Raw genomic sequence first — 17,612 nt, forward strand, 5'->3', positions numbered from 1 at the left:
GTGGAGAAATGCAGTGACAGTTACATCCGGGGGACTGATCAAATTAATAAACACGTTAGGGAGAATCGGGACTAGCCTTCTCATTGCTGGAAGAAGGACTTGGGAATATGGAAGGGGAGGACACTGAGAGGAACCCACTCAGTGGTGAGCTGTGTTAGAGAGGGGTTGGTATGAGCTGTGTCTGTGTGTGTATGATACTGAGAGATCCTGGGGACAGTGACATCCTAGTGGCGGTGAGATTACCTAGTGTCCAAATCATGACTTCTACATTTTATTTTCCATGAGAAGAAACCAGGCTCCTGGAGAAATGTCGGATTCTAGGGCCGGGCAGTTTGTGCCAGAGAGAACAAGAATGTGCTCCAAGAATGAGGGATGGTAAAACACAGAATGACCCCGGGGGCGTCAGAAGGACACAAAGGCCAATTTGAATGGGCCCTCACTGGCCAAACTGGGGACAATGTCTGTTCAACGTTGTACTGGAAGTTCTAGCCAGTGTAAGAAGTCAAGGAAAAGATATAAAGGGCATGTGGATTGGAAAGGAAGAAGTTAAACCACCTTTATTCACGGAGAACATGATCTTTTCTTTATGAAAAATCCTATGATTCTAAAAAAAAAAAAAAGAGCTACTAGAACAAGGGTGTTTAGCAGTGTTGCTGAATATAAGACCAATATACAAAAATCAGTTGTATTTTGTATACAGTACGGCTCTGTATACAATAGAGCAGCAGACATTTGGAAGCCGTTTCCAATAGCATCAAGAAGGTAAAGTGGTTAGGGATAAATCTGACAAAAATTGGGCCTAAACACCCTGCTGAGAGAAAGATGAACTCCTAACAATATGGTGGTAATCTGCTGTGATTTCTTTTCTTCATTTGAAATACTCACTTTTCCTATCGTAAACAAAAAGAGCACCTTCCCACACCATTTTTCTTGAATGCAAAGGGGTGAAGGGTAACTTCCCAGTGGAGAAGCCCGGAGCGGTTTCATCACGGGGCCCACAGCTACACCACTGGTAATGGGACGAACTACAACTAATGTGCCACCTCATAGGACATAAGAAGAACCAGCCTCGCTCTGTGACCCCTTTCCAAGGGATCATAACCCAGATCGCATCAAGAGGAAAACCAGGCATAAGCGTCTGCCTTCAGCTCAGGGCGTGATCCCGGCGTTACGGGATCGAGTCCCACATCAGGCTCCTCCGCTATGAGCCTGCTTCTTCCTCTCCCACTCCCCCTGCTTGTGCTCCCTCTCTCGCTGGCTGTCTCTATCTCTGTCGAATAAATAAATAAAATCTTAAAAAAAAAAAAAGGAAAACCAGGCAAATCCAATCTGAAGGCATTTTAAGGGTGGCTGGCTGGTGATTTTTAGACGTGCCAAGGTCATTAAAGTCAAGGAAGGATTAAGACCCGAGAGATGGGACAGCCAAAGGCAACATGTGATTTGGAACCGTACCTCCGCTATAAAAGGTGTCATTGAGACACTTGGTGAATGAGTCCTGAGGATTATTTGGTAATGTAGTGAAATTTCCGGATTTTGATAGTTACGTTTCGGTTGTTTGTGGAAAACACGCACAGAAGCATTTGGAGGCAATGGCCCATCCGATCATTGACTTACTCTCCAAGGCTTAAAAAAATAACAAGTTCTTCTAATCATACTCCAACTTTTCTATAAGCCCATGCTTGTTTAAAAGTAAAAAAAATAAAATTGTAAGATCATAACTATTGTCGTTATAATCATTATTATCTTGAATTGCGTTGTCCTGTATGGTAACCACTAGCAACAGGTGGTTATATTAATTTAATTTAATTTAATTTAATTTAATTTAATTTAATTTAATTTAATTAATATCTTCATTAAAAATTCAGTTCCTCCTCTCCCAGGCCACATTTCAAGTCTCTGTAGCCCCTTGTACTGATGGCTACCATGTTGGACATGTCCTTCAGCACGGGAAGGTTCACTGGATGGTGTGCAGTTCCAGAGACGGGAACCTGGACGCCCTTACATTGAATGCTCCCGACCTTGGGTTTGGGAACACCAAAGAGAGGTCCAGAAACTCTCGGCATTCAAAAGTGGGTCCTGAGTTTGCTAAGAAATTTCTAACAAGGATTGCAGTTTGTTTTTATAATGTGCCCTGAGTTGCTCACATAGGGTGAGCAACCACATCGGCAGTCAAACACTTTCATCCGGTAGACACCCCAGGGCCACTTACCGGTCCGCTAACCCTGGGTCCAGAAACATCCTGGCCTATTTGCCCCGAAGAGTCTACTACTTGCTGGGATGGCTGAGTGGAGATGTCCCCCAAATCTCTGGATTCCGATGGACGGGGGGCTTCTCTGTCTTCGGGAACACCTTCCCTCCTCACATGCTCACGCGGGTCCGTGGGGCCCACTTCCTCTCGGGGTACCTCCCCAGCACCGGCTTCTGAATAAGCCAGATCTATGGAACTGACATTCCCTTCAGGGGATGCAGCTTCCATTTCTGATTCCAACTCCCCTTCAAATTCAAATTCGACTTCCTCCCCTTCAAATTCAAAGTCCTCTTCTGTTTCCACTTCTTCCTCAGTTTCCACTTCTCCCTCGGTTTCCACATCTCCCTCAATTTCCACTTCTTCATCACTTTCCACTTCCCCATCATTTTCGACTTCCCCCTCAATTTCGATTTCTCCTTCGGTTATGACTTCCCCAGACGCTGCAACTCCCTCTTCAGAAAACTCTGTAGCACCAACAGCCTCGTCAGTGTTTTGGTCACTGGTCTTCCCTGTGGGGGACACCTGCAGATTTGCGGCAGGAAAAAAAAAAATCAGGAAACACAGTCAAAGCCCCCCGTGGAGTTCTGCTCTTACTTGTGTAATTACATTGATGGGAAAACTGCCTCCACGCACCCCTACACGTCCCTGAGAGAGTATGCCCCAAGTTCTACCTGTTCTCTCCAGTGTTTATAAGTTTTTGGGTCCTTTGTTACAGAACCTGTGTTCTGAAAACCTCAGGGTGATCTGAGAAGGGGACGCAGGGCATCCCAACTAGCCGCCAGCACGTAAGAATGGGGAGAAAGGAAAATGAGTTTCTCTGCGACGGGACTGAGTCTGTTCTAGTGCCAGGTGTGGATTGCCCAACAGTTCTCTTGAGCAGCTCCCAACTCTTCAATTCCTAGTAAAGACAAGCCAGGCACAGCCCACCCCACAGGGAGCTTTACCGTGTCGCCTTCATTACTCTGGGCCTCTTCTCCTTCAGAAGTTGATTCGCCTTCCAGCTGAGACCTGGGTGTAGAAATACGGTTTAACAGTTTCAAAGAACAGCGTTCTTTTTCTTGGCGTTGGTCACCTCCTGACGTCTGTTTATCTTCTTATTTACTTGTTGATTGCCTCCCCTCTAGGCTGTTGGCCATGACTTTGTCATGTGTGTCACCAACCCCAGCACGAGATCGCGCCTGTCACGTGAAGGGAGGGAACGCCACAGAAGAGTGTTCATGAATGAATGGAAAATAATTATGGAAACATCCAGGGAACACCATAAGTACGTTACAACAGAAAAGTCACCTTAAATATACTTGTATCTGGGGCAAAACTGGGGGAAAATACAGCGTAAGAGAAAGCTGCACAAAAGGGACAGGTACTCTAGATTTGTGGTTGGTTTCTCCAGGATTTAGATCGTACACGAATGTCCGATTTACAGTCTTAAATTTTTTTCTAATTAAAAATACAGGCTCGGGGCGCCTGGGTGGCACAGCGGTTAAGCATCTGCCTTTGGCTCAGGGCGTGATCCCAGCGTTCTGGGATCGAGCCTCACATCAGGCTCCTCTGCTATGAGCCTGCTTCTTCCTCTCCCACTCCCCCTGCTTGTGTTCCCTCTCTGGCTGGCTATCTCTATCTCTGTCAAATAAATAAATAAAATCTTAAAAAAAAAATACAGGCTCATTAAAAAAAAAGTCAAACTAATACAGAAATGTGTGACACAGGCAATGAAAATCCTCTGTGACTTTCCCTCCCGTTCTCAAGATAACTACCAGTAATAAAAGAGATTTAAGGGTATACTCTTGCAAATATTTTTCTATGCATTTAAACACACACACGATTAGAGTACACACTCTACACACTGTTTTCTGTTTAGTCTTTTCGTTTAATGTAACCTGGACTTCTTTCCATGTCATTATATATAAACCCATCTTTAAAAAAAAAAAAAAAGGGAAACACTACTGAAGCGTCTAAGGTAAAAGGTCCAATTCTTTAAAAATAGTTTCTGTCCCCAGCCCCGCCCCCGCTCCTGGAGGCCTGGGGGTGGCAGGGGAAGGGTCGGGGGTCCCCGCGGTCAGGAAGCCCCTCGGTGGTACTCCGCACACAGAGAGATGGCAGGCAGGTAAAATCCTGCCACCAGCCTCCGCTCTCCTGCTTTATTTACAAGGATGGTAACTAGCCCCTGCGCGCAAGGCCAAGCATAGTGGTTGCCGTGGTTACTGCGGGCAGAGCGAGCCCCGGGGTTTCGGGAGCCGAGCGGCCGGAGCGAGGGGAGAGAGGGAGGAGGCGGGAGCTGACAAAGGGACGGGAGAGGAGAAGGGGCGCGCAGGGCTGGGGGTGGCCGGGGAAGCGGGAAAGGCCAGGAGGACGGGGATGGACGGGGCAGAGGCTCGGGGCGGGGGGGGGGAGGACGTGCGGGCAAGGGGGAGGCGTGGGGACCGCTTCGAGACCCGCGACCCTCGCCCGGCTTACCCGCCGTCCTGGCCACCCTGCTCCGCCATCTCCCGTTGCTAGGCGACGCCGTCAACATCCGGCGGGCGGGGACCACGCGCGGGGCTGGCGCGGGCGGCGCGGCGGCGCGGCCTTTGTGCCACCGGTGTGCGCTGGAAACGCAGAGCACCTACATATGTAAATACATTAAACATAAACATAGTTTCTCCGTCTCGAAGTCCCAGCTCTGTCCCGCCCGGCTCAGGTTCTGTAAAGCGACAACCGTGTCCATGAGCGTCCAGCCGGGCAACTCCGATGCCCCAGGGACTGCACCGGGCACCCCGGGACGCGCGACCGCTCCGGGCCCCGAAGGCGGCAGGCGGAGGTGGGGGTGCGAGGGGGGGCCCCAGCCTGGTGCCCGCCCACCCATCTCCAGACCTGGGAGGGCTCGGCGGCCCCTCCGCGGGGGTGCCGCGAAGAATCCTTGGCGGAGAAGGTTGCTCAGTGGCTTTTTGGTGGATGAAGATCCCTTCTTACCCCCAAATAGGAAAAATAAAAATGGAGAGGGCAGGACAAATAGGGCGAGCGAGCGCTCACGTGGAGCGTGCCAGGGGTCCTGCCTTCCCTGCCGGGGAGGGGAGGACAGGGCTGGCATCGGGGGCAGAGTCCTGGGACCCTGAATTAGGACGGCCCGGGGCAGGGGATTTGGGTCCCCAGGGCGAAAGGTGACTGGAGCAGTGTTGGGGCGAACCCAGGGGTGGGGGAGGTGGGTTCGGCGGGGAGCCGGGTTGGGCCCGGGACCGCGTTGGGGTCCGGGCTGGGCGGGGTTGGGGGGAAGGCGGGGTCTGGGTTGGGGTCTGGGTTGAGCCGGATTGGGCAGTGCCGGGTCCGGGTCCAGGACCGGGTCCAGGACCGGGTCCAGGTCCGGGTTGAGGTCCCGGTTGGACCAGAGGCCGGGTTAGGCCCGAGACCGGCTTGGGGTCCGGGCTGGGCCCGCGGCCGGGTTGGCCCGGGGACGGGGTTTGGGACCGGGGCTGGCCGGGGCGGGCCCGGTTGGGCCGGGGGCGGGCCGGGGGCCGGGCCTCGTCGCGCGTCCCCGCCCAGCCGCGCCTCAGTGGCGGCGGCGGCGGCGGCGGCGGCAGCGGCTGCGGCGGCGGAGGCTCCGGGAGCCGGCGCGAATCCGGCCCCGGCTGCGGGACCCGGGTGGGTATCGGGGCCCGGGCGGGGGCCGCGGGGGCGGGGTCCAAGGGGGCCGCTGGGGAGTGGGCGGCGCCCCCTCAGCGGGGACGGGGTGGCGGCGCGCGCGGGGCGCTGGGCCTGCAGCGGCGGGGCCCGGGAGGGGCCGGGGTCCGGCCGCAGCCCCAAGAGGCGCGGGGCCGGGGCAGGAGCGGGGCGGCGTGGGAGCACCCCAGACCACGCAGAAGCCCCCAGGGGACCCCCTCCGCGGCGGGTGCAGGCGCCCCGGGCCGGGAGTGGACCTAATTCGGGGAGACTCCGTCCCCGCCTGTGTGGAGCCATGGACCGGAGAACTTGCGGTCTTTGTCTGGCTGGATCGTCAGAGCACGCGAAGGAGAACTTGGAGGGGGCCGCCGTTTGCAGACACAGCCCCCCGAAGTGTGCTGCCCGGCCCAACCGCGCGCGCGCTCTCAGCGTTGCTGGGCCTTAGGGTCGGTGGTCTGGCTTTAAGAACCGCATGTCAGGAAACTCACTTCCTTTAGGCCCGGGCTCTTCCCCCTTGTTCTTTACTTAAAAAAAGAAAGAAAGGGAGGAAGAAAAAAGAGTAGAAAAAAGGAGAAAGAACAAAAAAATAGGCAATTTAAGATTGCTAAATATAACCTCAGGAACCCTGGCAGAAGCCGGTGAATCTTGAAATCCTGTTATTCCCACACTCGGAAGTTGGTGTCATATGTTGGCCACAATCTAGTTCAGATTCTATTCGGAGATGGAAAACGACATAATACGTTCTCGCTCCCCTACTCTGAAGTTTGTTTTCCTGCCCCACCAAGTTCCTAGGAGAAGCCGGGCTGGTCTCCCCCCATCCCTCCCATCCCCCCCCCCCCCCCCCCCGCTGGTCTTACTGATCTTTCTTTACCATTGGAAGGTCCCAGTTCTTGTATCTGGAAGGAAGCGAGAGGCACAGTTCTCCAAAACGGCCGTGCGAGGAAGCCTGTTATCAAGGGGTGGGTGAAGAAAGGCCAGATCCCAGAAGTCTGTTCCCAGTCTGCCATCAATTGATTAGAGAACTTTTAAAAATCTGTGTTGTGAGGTTTAGAAATTCCCTGGTAGAAATATTAACATTAATTGATTAGTGACTACTGAAGGCTTTGAAGAACCGTGAGAACTTTTGCAAAGGAAGGATATTGAAGTAGGGTTGCCTTGCCGTGGTAACTGGGGAATTCGTGAACAGCTGCCCATTGTTGGGCCTGGGGGGCAAGTGTGTGCTGAACGCGGTTACGTTTTCTGTGGCACTTGTTGGCTTGCGGAGTGTTGATGGTGAGCAGAATCTCAGAATATGGCTGAAGAAAGTTCTTACCAGTGGAATTTTTAAGTTCTCCAGCGATGATGGTTGCTCTGTACCTACTTTCTGATTATTACGCATGAATTCACTTAACCCTAAAATCAAGCCCATAAAGTCAGGACTGAAGTTATCCCCATTTTACAGATGGGCACCCTGAGCCGTAGAGAAGTAAATTCCCCCAAGTTCATGCACCTAGGATGGAACTGGAGTTCTCGGGCTCCAGCCCCAGGAACGGCTGTGCCCAAGCCTCCTACCTTGTAAGGGGGCGCCTGCCATTCACAAATGCACCACTCTTCCTTACCCCTCTTCTTGCAGACAAGATAACAGGGTTCCGCCTGATGACTCTTAAAACAGTAAGGGAGTGGGGACTAATCCCATGTCACCACCGGCTGCTAATATCCGTTCTCTTTAGTCCAGAACGAGCCTCCCGGGCCTCATATAAAGGCATTTGAGAAGGTAGCCACTGGGTTTCTGGAGCCTACCTGCTTGCACACGGCTCTCTGCCCTGGCTTGGGGTGGCTCCGTGCAGTGGTTAAAAACGAGGCCCCCAAAATAAACTGCCGGTTCAACTCCCAACCCTGGTACACAGCGCCGACCTTGTTCCTCCGTGCCTTAGCTCTCTGTCTGTGCAGTGAAGACCGGTCCCCCTCCCTCAAAGGCAGCGATCGTCCGAAGTGCCCGGTACCTGGCAGGTACCAAGCGGTTTCCTTTTTTAAAAATTTGTTAATGACCATCATTTGGATTTTTCACATTTAGCAAATTGGTGAGAACATTTTGATTTTGCTCCTTAATTCCTTGTGAGTGGGGTCCTCTGGCGGGCCGCTGACCTGGGCAGCAGTGGAATTCGCCGCTAGGTAGTACTGACGCTCTTCGCTTTGTGAATTTTCAGGGCGCTGGGTCCCCGAGGCTGTTCCCGGGCCCGGGGCGACCAGGTTGTCTGGCAGCACAAATCTCAAGTAGAAATTTGTCCACCGCCCCCTCCTCCCCCCGTGAGGGACCCCGACTTTTTCACGGGCCTGAATCTTCTCTCATGTAAGATTAGCCACATAGTTTCATGCCGTGGGACAGCGTGGGGAGGACAGCGTGGGGAGGACGGGCTTGCAGCTCTACAGTGAAGCAGCGGTAGCAGCTGGGGCCCAGGTGGGTGTTACTGATGTACGTTGTGTTTGTACGATACTTATGAACTGAGCCCCGGGCACAGGCTGCAGTCTCCCCACCCCCCAAGTTCAGGGCAATAGTCTAGGAGATCTTTTTCCTCTCACTTCAGTGGCGGTGTGTGTGTGTTTTAAAGGTTTTTATGTATTTATTCATGAGAGACAGAGAGAGAGAGGCAGAGAGAGAAGCAGACTTCCCGCCAAGCAGGGAGCCCGACGCAGGACTCGATCCCAGCACCCTGGGATCGTGACCTGAGCCGAAGGCAGACGCTTCACTGACGGAGCCGCCCAGGCGCCTGGTGGTGGGGTTTCTGCTGTGGACCCCCTGTGTGTCCTTCGGCACTGGGTCTTGCGTCTCTACTAAATCTGTGGCGGTGAGCTGTCTGGTGATACTCGATCCAAAGCATGTCTTTTACTGTGTCCTCTGAGCTAACACAGCCGTCCTCGGGGAGGGGCAAGGTCTGGCCGCTTGAAACGTAGGCATGACGTCCCCAAAGCGTCATCCCGCCGGGATGGCAAGGCCTTCTCTGGCCGAGCCTCGGGTGGCCCGTCTGTCCAGGTGCTTAAAGTTGATGTATGTGACGAGTCACCCGTAGGGACCCCTGTCTGCGGGTACACGGGTGTGACCGTGTCTTTTCCCTGCTCTTCCGGGATCGGCCACTGTAGAAACCCCTTAACAGGGTGCAGCCCGAGCCCGTGTCTACACCAGCCTGCACACTTTGTTTTATGTGCTGGTTTGCCACGATGAGTGGCCCTCAATTCAACAGTCTGATTAATTGGTTATTATGTTCTCTGTCGGTCTGGAATCGGGGCAAAGGGCATACCTAACAGATGTCATTTTACATTCTTTCACTTTTCAATTTCTGTAACTAAAAACCATCCCCTGAGCAAGATCAACGGTGTTGCTTTTCAGGGATACTGTCAGTATCCCCCCACCCCCGACCCCCCAGGTGATTTTGTTTTGTGGTGCGTTCGCTTCTCCTTTTCCACAGACAGAGAACCGCAGCTCTCTGTATTGAAGTTTACAGGGATGATACAGCAGTCAGGGGCACCGAACCCACTGTTGGGTCGGTTGGTGGCTTCCGGGCTGGATTTGCACGTTTCCTTGCTTTTTGGGTCCAGTCCTTCCTTGTTCCTCAATCCTGGCTCAGCTCTAAGATAGCCTCATCTCCCAGGCCCTACTTCCTCGGCTCTTTGGGGAGAAAATAGTGTTTTGCGTTTGCTGTCGGGGGCACAGACAGCAGATGGTGTCCCGCTTGAGGGGCAGAGGCCTTGGGGTTTTCCAGGGACTAGGTGATAATCGAAGTGACAGCTGGACAGCCGAAAGAGGGAAGTCACAGCAAAGCTGGCCACCAACTCGCCCGCATGTTTCCGTGACCGTCTTGTCCTTACGGCCTCTCAAACGTCCTTTCCCGGTGGCCGTTGGTCCAAGCCTCTACACCCGGCTCGTGCCCTACACTTCGTTCCTGCATTTTAAATACAAGTTGATCGTCTTGTCCTTCCTTGTATGCAGAGGCCCTGCCTACAGCGACCCTATTTTTGAGTGACAGTCTTCTGAATGTGATGTATGTGCGGGAAGACCTTTCCCGTCTACAGTCATCCCGTAACGCCAAGGGAAGCCCCGCACAGGGGACGGGTCGTGTCAGTGCACAGCTGTCTTGTCTGCACGATGAGCCTTGGAGGACCAAACTCCCCCAAATCGTGTACCCCAAGGATCGGGTTCCTGAGCCAGTCTACCTGCAGGGCTTCGATCGCCCTTCGAACTGCAAGGCTGGGCCTTCCCGGAAGGACCGTGGCGCATGCGTGGTTCTGGGAAGGTAGAGAGAGCCGGGGTCTCCTCTGAGCAGCAGATGTTGTGTGGGCGGAAAGTGATCCTTGTTTTCGTGTGTCTGGCTCCTGTTTAAATAGCGTCTCCTGTTCCGTGCTCTGTGTTGATCCGGCTTGGAGAGCAAAGCAGGGGAACCAGTTTCTGCCAGCCACATGGCAGGTGGCCGGAGCCCCGGGCTTTCTGCTCCTGAGCAGTCTGCCGGTGATGAGGCCAGGGGGACAATCACCTGTGGGCTTCGTCCCACCACACGTTCCCTAACGTGTCCAGTGACCCTCCGCTCCCTACCTGCCTCCCCCCACTGCAGTGAGCGGCTGTCAGGATGGCTGTGGGCTCCAGCCTCCGGTCCACAGGATCTGGCAGTCCTGGGACGCGCCAGGACCGCATTTGCCCTGCTGACAGCTGCATCCCAGCACCCGAGGCAGGTGGGCCCAAGGCAGGTGCACAGCACAGAGCAGCGAGCAGGAAAAGTCAAGTTCCTGCCTCTTAGAGTGGCTCCGGGCTGCCCCATTTCTTTGCTCTTCCTAGGAAGATTCCGGAAGAGAACTTTGTACCTTTGCTCCTATTTGTTTTTCTGTTTGGCAGTTGATGGGGCCCTTTATACCAGGACAGGAAACCAAGGCTCTGGGCAGAGGAAGCCGCCAAGGGCCGGCCCTGGCGTGAATGTGCACTTTCCTCTGACCCATCTTGCTTCTCCCACGGGGACACACGGGCGCATGTCCTCCTCTCTCCTGGCTCTAGGCCCGGGTCCCAATCATATTGCCTAAAAGGTGGTCACTCTGCCTGGGAATTTGACAGTCAGTGGGTGAGTTAGAAATCTGTCCTTTCCAGGGTCTTTGCCATGGTGTGGTCAGCAGCAGAATGGTCCCCAAAGATGTCCATGTCTGAATCCTGGGATCCTGGGACTCGGTTAGGTTATGTGGCATTAAGGCTGCTCATCGGCCGCCCTCGAGACAGAGAGATTGTCCTGGATTATCCAGTGGGAGCAGTGTCATCCCAGGGTCCTTAAAAGCAGAAGAAGGGGGCAGAGAGTCAGCGTCAGGGCCACGTGATGCGGGGAGGACCTGAATGGCCAGCAGCGGCTTTGAAGGTGGAGGAAGGGCCACGAGCCAAGGGCTGCAGGTGGATTCTAGAGGCTGGAAAAGGCAGGAAAACAGATTCTCCCCGGAGGCGGCAGAAGGAACGCAGCCCGGCCGACACCTTGGTTTGGGCCCGGTGAGCCCCGGGTCAGACCCCTGGCATCCAGAGCTGTGAGCTGATTTATTTGTGTTGTTTCAGCTGCGGAATGTGTGGTGGTTTGTTACAGGAGCCACGGGAAACCAACACACGTGGACGGAAGTGCTTTCTGAAGGACAGGGGCGGCTTGTGTCTTTTCTAAAGGGAGTCATTTCTTAATCCGTGTTTTGTTCATTTCTGGCTTTTCAGTGACTTAGGCTCTGTCTCTGCCCAGGACCACTTTTCCTCAGGTATAAATCACCGGCGCCTGGGGAACGAATTTTGGGTAATGGATGTGTCCGCTTCACCCCCGTAAATATTAGAGGAGAGCCCCGCACCAGCGTGCCTCACTGAGCTACGAGGCCGCCTCGGGCCCGGGCGGGGGCAGGTGCTCCCGGGGCGTCCAGGAGCGAGAGCGCCGTTGGTGGAGGAGGGCTGCCGCCCCCCCCCGCCACGACCCAGCAGCAGTCAGTTCCAAACAGGGCTGTGAAATAAACACCTGCCCCCTTCCCGGCTCCCCACCCTCCAGCCACCCCCAAACCCCTCTCCTGCGTCCTGTTTCCCTCCCCTGCAGGCCGCAGGTGGCCGAGAACTTGCAGTTCTCAAAGGTGCTGGAGGAGCCGCGGGGAGCAGGGAGGCCCTTCTGCAGAGGGAGCTCCGTGTTCTGAGCATGTGTGTGTTTGGAGGGGAGGCCAAGCTGTTCTGTCCTTTCGAATGACGCAATAGCCTATTTGCAAAAACCTGGCCCGACCTAGCGGTCGCGACGACACCAACCAGCCCGGAGCTGTTAGATGGCTACACGCCAGTACTGGTGTTTTCACTTTATACCTTTTAAAATCTTTAGTTTTTTTTTTATTTTTGCACCCAAACAGATGCTCATTCTAGATCTTGGCTTGACTCCATCTCTGGCTCCTTGTGCCGACTGCCAGGCTGGCACTGCTGTCCTTTCCGTCAGCAAAAGCAAAGCATGTGGAACTTTATCGAAGGTGGCAGTCTGGTAGCACGTCAGTCACGAGGGGCACTTTGCACAGGTGTCCTGGACACAGCTTATCACCTAAAATCCACAAGGCTGACGTGGGCATAACTGTTTTAAAGGAGGAATGTTAAAGGAACGCATCGGAGGAAAATGACGTTTTTATTGTCGTCAAGGATCTACCTTGACCGGCCTCTCTACCCACCTCCCTCTCTCGGGATCTGGGGAGAGGCTCTGGAATATTGGTACAATGTGCTCTGAGTATCTCGGCTGCTATTTTGATTCCAATTAACTCCGAGAACTTGCTAGGGGAAGTCGGAGCTGTTTCTGGCTGCAGGCTCCTCTCGGCTCCCTTTCGAGCGCTAGCTGATTCTGTGTGTCTTAGGGTCTCTGCTGACGGCATTTGAAGGTTGTGCTGGTTGTGCCCCTCCCCCCAACCCTGTCCGAGGTATGAGAATAAGTCATCCGCCCTGAGAAAGACCCCAGACCCACCGAATGGGACCTGGCGTTGTCCTCGCTCAGAGTTCTGTACCCAGGAAGGCTTTCTGGAACACAGCTTTCTGGTCTACCAGAAGGGGTGGTTCTCATGGCTCCTCTTGCCCCCATGTGACACCAGGTCCCTAAGGTCATGGCCCTAAACTGCTTTGCAGGTTGTGAGCGAGAAGCATTCAAGGTCGTGCATCTTGCAGACTCAAGGACATTAGGAAGGTGTGTGTCAGGGTGTGCAGTCCTCGCCAGGCCCTGGCATTGCTGTTGGCAGTGGCCCTCGGCCTGGACACCAGAGCTCCCTTTGTCACCCTGCTGTCCCTCGTCCTGCCTCTGGCTCCCTGCCTGTCCCCTGCCTCCATCTGCCTGAGTCCATTCCGCCTGGATTCTTTGGGTGCATGCACTCTGGTCTCCACCCTCTTTTTAAAATTAATTTCTATTTTGTAGAGGGTTTTAGGTTTACATTAAAAAGAGCAGAAAGTACAGAATGTGTATGCACCCCTCTCCAGGTCCGCTGCTGTTACTGTTTTTCATCACTGTAAAGTATACACAGTGCGGTTTCCGCTCAGGCCATTTTGAAGTGTGCGGTTCCGTGGCATTGGCAGCGTTCACATCCTTGTGCTGCAGGTCCCTGTCCAGCCTGGGACTTCTGCAACCTCTTTACCCTGCTCTGCTCCTCCCACCCAGCTTCCCTGTGGGCCGCCTGCCCGGCCCCTTCCCTGCGGCCCCTTCCCCTCCTGCCAGCTGCCACCAGCCCTGCAGGTGACAGCCTCCCTCCCTCCCCCTTTCCCTGTTTCACCTCGGCACTGCTCCGTGCCACGATGTTGCCTCTCCCTGGACCTGTGCCCCATTTTGGACACCCTGTCTATCTCCAAATTTCCTCTTTTTTTTTTTTTAAGATTTTATTTATTTATTTGATAGAGAGAGAGAGAGAGAAAGTAGGCAGAGTAGCGGAGGCAGAGGGAGAAACAGACTCTCTGCTGAGCAGGGAGCCCGATGTGGGGCTCGATCCCAGGACCCTGGGATCATGACCTGAGCCGAAGGCAGACGCTTCACCGACTGAGCCATGCAGACGCCTCCAAATTTCCTCTTTTTAAAGGACACCAGCCACATTGGATTCGGGCCGCCCTAATGGCCTAATTCCAATTTAATCACCTCTGTAGCGACCCGTCTCTGAATACAGCCACATTCTGAGGTGCTGGGGGTTTGAGCTTCAACATGGGATTTGGGGGGTGTGGGGAAGACGTACACTTTGACTCATTAACACGTGGAAAAATACAGTTATGATACGACTGAAAGCAAGACCCGAGGTCATCCCAGCGGGGAGTCTTGGCTTTTTTTTAAGATAGGCACAGGAGATAGGAGAAAACACAAATGGTTTTGGATCCTGTGATTTAAGGAGCTTGTGTTTTTCTTTGTACTACTCTGAGCTTGTTGCCTCATTTACACACACACACACACACACACACACACACAAAAGCATTCAAAAATAGGTCAAGGACTGTCTCCGGTGTAGCATGATAGAGAGCAGAGGTCGGGAACCAGGTTTCATTTCAATGAAGTCGGCTCACACTTAGAGTAAGTGGGAAGTGTCCGAAGAGTGAATATTTGGGGGGGGTGTTTGATGGACACCCCCAGAGCATGGCCTTCTGCAAGACACTCTGGGCCAGGGCTGGGGGGACTGTCCCCCGCCCGCCCAGGTGGCAGGGGTGGGGTGGGAGCCAAACTCTGAGCACAGAGGGCAAAGGTCTAAGGAGCCAAGTGTTTCTGTTCACTGAGTGACCTGGATGCTCGGAACCCGTCTTCTCATTTGCAAAACCTCACTTTTAAAAGGACGCATCCGCCAGAGCCCCCGTGACACGGAGCATCCGATCCGCGTCCGGCGTGTGCAAAAATGCTGGATTGTGAGCGCTTGTGTTCTGGGGTCCCCTTCAAATCTTCCAGCACATTCTTTTTTTTTTTTTTTTTTTTAAAGATTTTATTTATTTATTTGACAGAGATAGACAGCCAGTGAGAGAGGGAACACAGCAGGGGAGTGGGAGAGGAAGAAGCAGGCTCATAGCGGAGGAGCCCGATGTGGGACTCGATCCCGGCACGCCGGGACCACGCCCTGAGCCGAAGGCAGACGCTTTAACGACTGCGCTACCCAGGCGCCCCCCAGCACATTCTTTTGATTATCCTCCGCTTTAACGACTGCGCTACCCAGGCGCCCCCCAGCACATTCTTTTGATTATCCTCCACGGTGGCAAACGTCTTCAGGGAAAGACGGTTTGGTTTTTAGAATCAGCTGAGAGTTGTTTGCAGCCAGGCCTGGCGGTTGGAAGGATTAACTAAGGGACAGCATGAGAGGCCCCGCAGGAGGTGAGGCTCCAGCACGCCCACGCGGAGGCCACGAGCCCCTGCCATGTGGCTGGTCCCAGCTGAGGGGCACTCAATGCAAAACAGACACCGACTCCAGAGGCGGGGGGGAGCGGAAAGCAGCTCGTCAGTAATTGTTCTCATGTTGATGATATGCCGAAATGATGCTGTCTGGGAAAGAACGAGTGAACTCAAAGTATGTTACCAAAATGAATCTTCCTCATTTTGGTTTACTTTTTTTAAAATGTGGCTAGTGGGAGGTTTGGGATTGCGTCTGTGGTCGAATTACATTTCTACTGGGCAGCGCTGGTCTACGAAGAAGAGACTCGTTTTCTTGTACGGCTCATTAAGGGACCTTGTCATTCTGGAATGATTCCTGAATCCTAGAAATATTCTGGACAACAGAATCATCATTAGAATAGCAATATCGTTTTTCTAGACCATTAGTTGGACAGAACATGATATGTAGGGGCCGTGTGATTTTTTTAAAGGATTTCGTACCGAGGTTGTCAGGTGCTCCGGCGTGCCTTGAAATTCAACCAGTGGGGGAGACAAGGGGTGGACACCCTCTCAACCTGGAGAGGCCAGGAAGGCTTCCCAGAGAGGCTGGCCTGGAGGGAGGTTGGGTAGAGAGGGGTCAAGTATCCAGAACGTGGTCGGAGCCAGGGGTCACCTCTTTGCAGCCCAAGAGCCAAATCGAGCTTTCTGCTTGTTTTCTAGTCTTCGAGCTCAGGATGGATTTTATATTTTTAAATGGTTGAAAAAAAATTGAAAGGAGAATTTTTCGTGACACATGGAGACTTGTGAGATTCAGGTGAGAGTGTCTGTTAATCACTGGGTCACAGACAGTCCTACTGGTGACAGTCGGCGGTGGCTTACTCACTGCGGGACCGGGTGCCGTGGAGCCGGACGATTACTCTCTGGTCCTCGGAACCAGCTTGCCACCCCCTCCCCGGGCCGAGGGATCATTGAAAGTGTTGACATGGGAGAAGCCTGCGAGCGGTGGGTTGGGAAGAGCTGGTGGTTTCAGGACCCTGGACGCAGCCAAGAGCAGAGGGACGCCCTTGGCTTGTGGCTAAGGAGGTGAGGGTCCCAGAACCGTGGTCTTCAAGGTGATGCCAATACCGGGAATCCCAGTGAATCGGAGCAGGGAGCGATGGGTCTTTCTAGGTAAAGCTGCAGAAAAGGGAAGGGTGATTTCAGGCTGGCAGGAAGCGTTTAGAAGAATCTTGTGCTTGGGAGAGTTAGTGCCCTTTTCGGGGAGACCCGAGGACAGAGCTGGGGGCACAGGAGGGGCCCTCATAGAGCCAGGGGGACTGGGGATCCCGCATGGAGCCCCCTGGCCTCGAGACAGTGAAGGACACACTGAGCCCCGGCCCTCCGTCCCATAAGCCCGTGCAAACCCTCAAGCAGGAAGAGCCCCACTCGGGGAACATCCCCAGCCAGCTCTCGATTTGGGGAAAGCGTACAAAACGCAGAAAGTTCAAAGAACAATGTAATATACCCGGTTGATGGTTCAAAAAATTTATTTATTGGGGCGCCTGGGTGGCTCAGTCGTTGGGCGCCTGCCTTCGGCTCAGGGTGTGATCCCGGGGTCCTGGGATCGAGTCCCACATCGGGCTCCTTGGCTGGGAGCCTGCTTCTCCCTCTCCCTCTCCCCTGCTGCGTTCCCTCTCTCGGTGGCTATCTCTCTGTCACATAAATAAAAAATCTTTAAAAGAAAAGAAAATGTACCCTCTTACTAAATGCAAGGTCAGTGGCATGAAATATATTCACACTGTTGTCAGACCATCACCACCATCCGAGTCCAGAACGTTGTCATTGTCCCAAACTGAAACTCTGGCCCCCAAAACACTAACGCCCCATCCCCTCCCCCAGCCCCTGGCACCCCCCCCCCCATCCTACCTTCTCTATGAATCTGACGACTCCAGGGGCCTCGTGTATGTGGAATCCTATACTATTCGTCCTTTTGTGACAGCTGACTCCCCTGAGCAGTGTCCTCAAGGTCCACCCACGTGGCCCGCGTCGGGATGTCCTTCCTTCTTAAGGCTGAATAATATTCCGTTGTGTGGCTGGACCACATTTAGTTCATCCATCCGTCCGTCGATGACTTTATCACATTGGCTTCCTGCCTTTTTTCTTCTTTCAAAGAGGGGAAGGTGAAGCCCTCTGTAGACGCCCCCGGCCCCTGAGGCCGGCCGGCACCCTGCCCAGCGAGGTCTGAGTCTCAGGCATGAACTGTCTCCGGCCGGGGGCAGCGAGGCTCTGAGCGCACGTCTTCACCTACGCGGGCTAGCTCACACCGGTGGCTCATTCCACATGTGGCTCCGTTTGGTGGTCTGCGTTCGGGGGCTCGACCGATGGGAAGCATCTGGTTGGTTCACAGAGCACGTGATGTTGATTTTGGGCTTTTGGCTCAAATA

The 17,612-nt window shown here is 53.9% G+C and overlaps 2 protein-coding genes across 3 annotated transcripts in view; one reads left to right on the forward strand and one right to left on the reverse strand.

Annotated features, from left to right (window-relative positions):
* The window catches only part of CCDC40 (coiled-coil domain 40 molecular ruler complex subunit), a 42,017-nt gene extending 37,286 nt beyond the window's left edge, over window positions 1-4,731 (reverse strand). Inside the window, exons 1-4 of the mRNA XM_087854029.1 lie at window positions 4,703-4,731; window positions 3,193-3,256; window positions 2,588-2,770; window positions 2,210-2,488 (exon numbers count right to left, since the gene is read on the reverse strand). Of these exons, the coding sequence (XP_087710155.1) occupies window positions 2,210-2,488; window positions 2,588-2,770; window positions 3,193-3,256; window positions 4,703-4,731 (555 nt within the window). The remainder of the gene's footprint in view (window positions 1-2,209; window positions 2,489-2,587; window positions 2,771-3,192; window positions 3,257-4,702) is intronic.
* Window positions 4,732-5,760: 1,029 nt separating this feature from the next.
* Window positions 5,761-17,612, forward strand: part of TBC1D16 (TBC1 domain family member 16) — a 74,768-nt gene continuing 62,916 nt past the window's right edge. For both annotated transcript variants that reach the window (XM_045814223.2, XM_045814224.2), the window contains exon 1: window positions 5,761-5,863. The gene's annotated coding sequence lies outside the window, so the exon portion shown is untranslated. The remainder of the gene's footprint in view (window positions 5,864-17,612) is intronic.

The sequence above is a fragment of the Ursus americanus genome, chromosome 23 (assembly GCF_024610735.1).
Source record: "Ursus americanus isolate L20-20 chromosome 23, mUrsAme1.1.p, whole genome shotgun sequence".
In the NCBI taxonomy this organism is placed as follows: Eukaryota; Metazoa; Chordata; class Mammalia; order Carnivora; family Ursidae; genus Ursus; species Ursus americanus.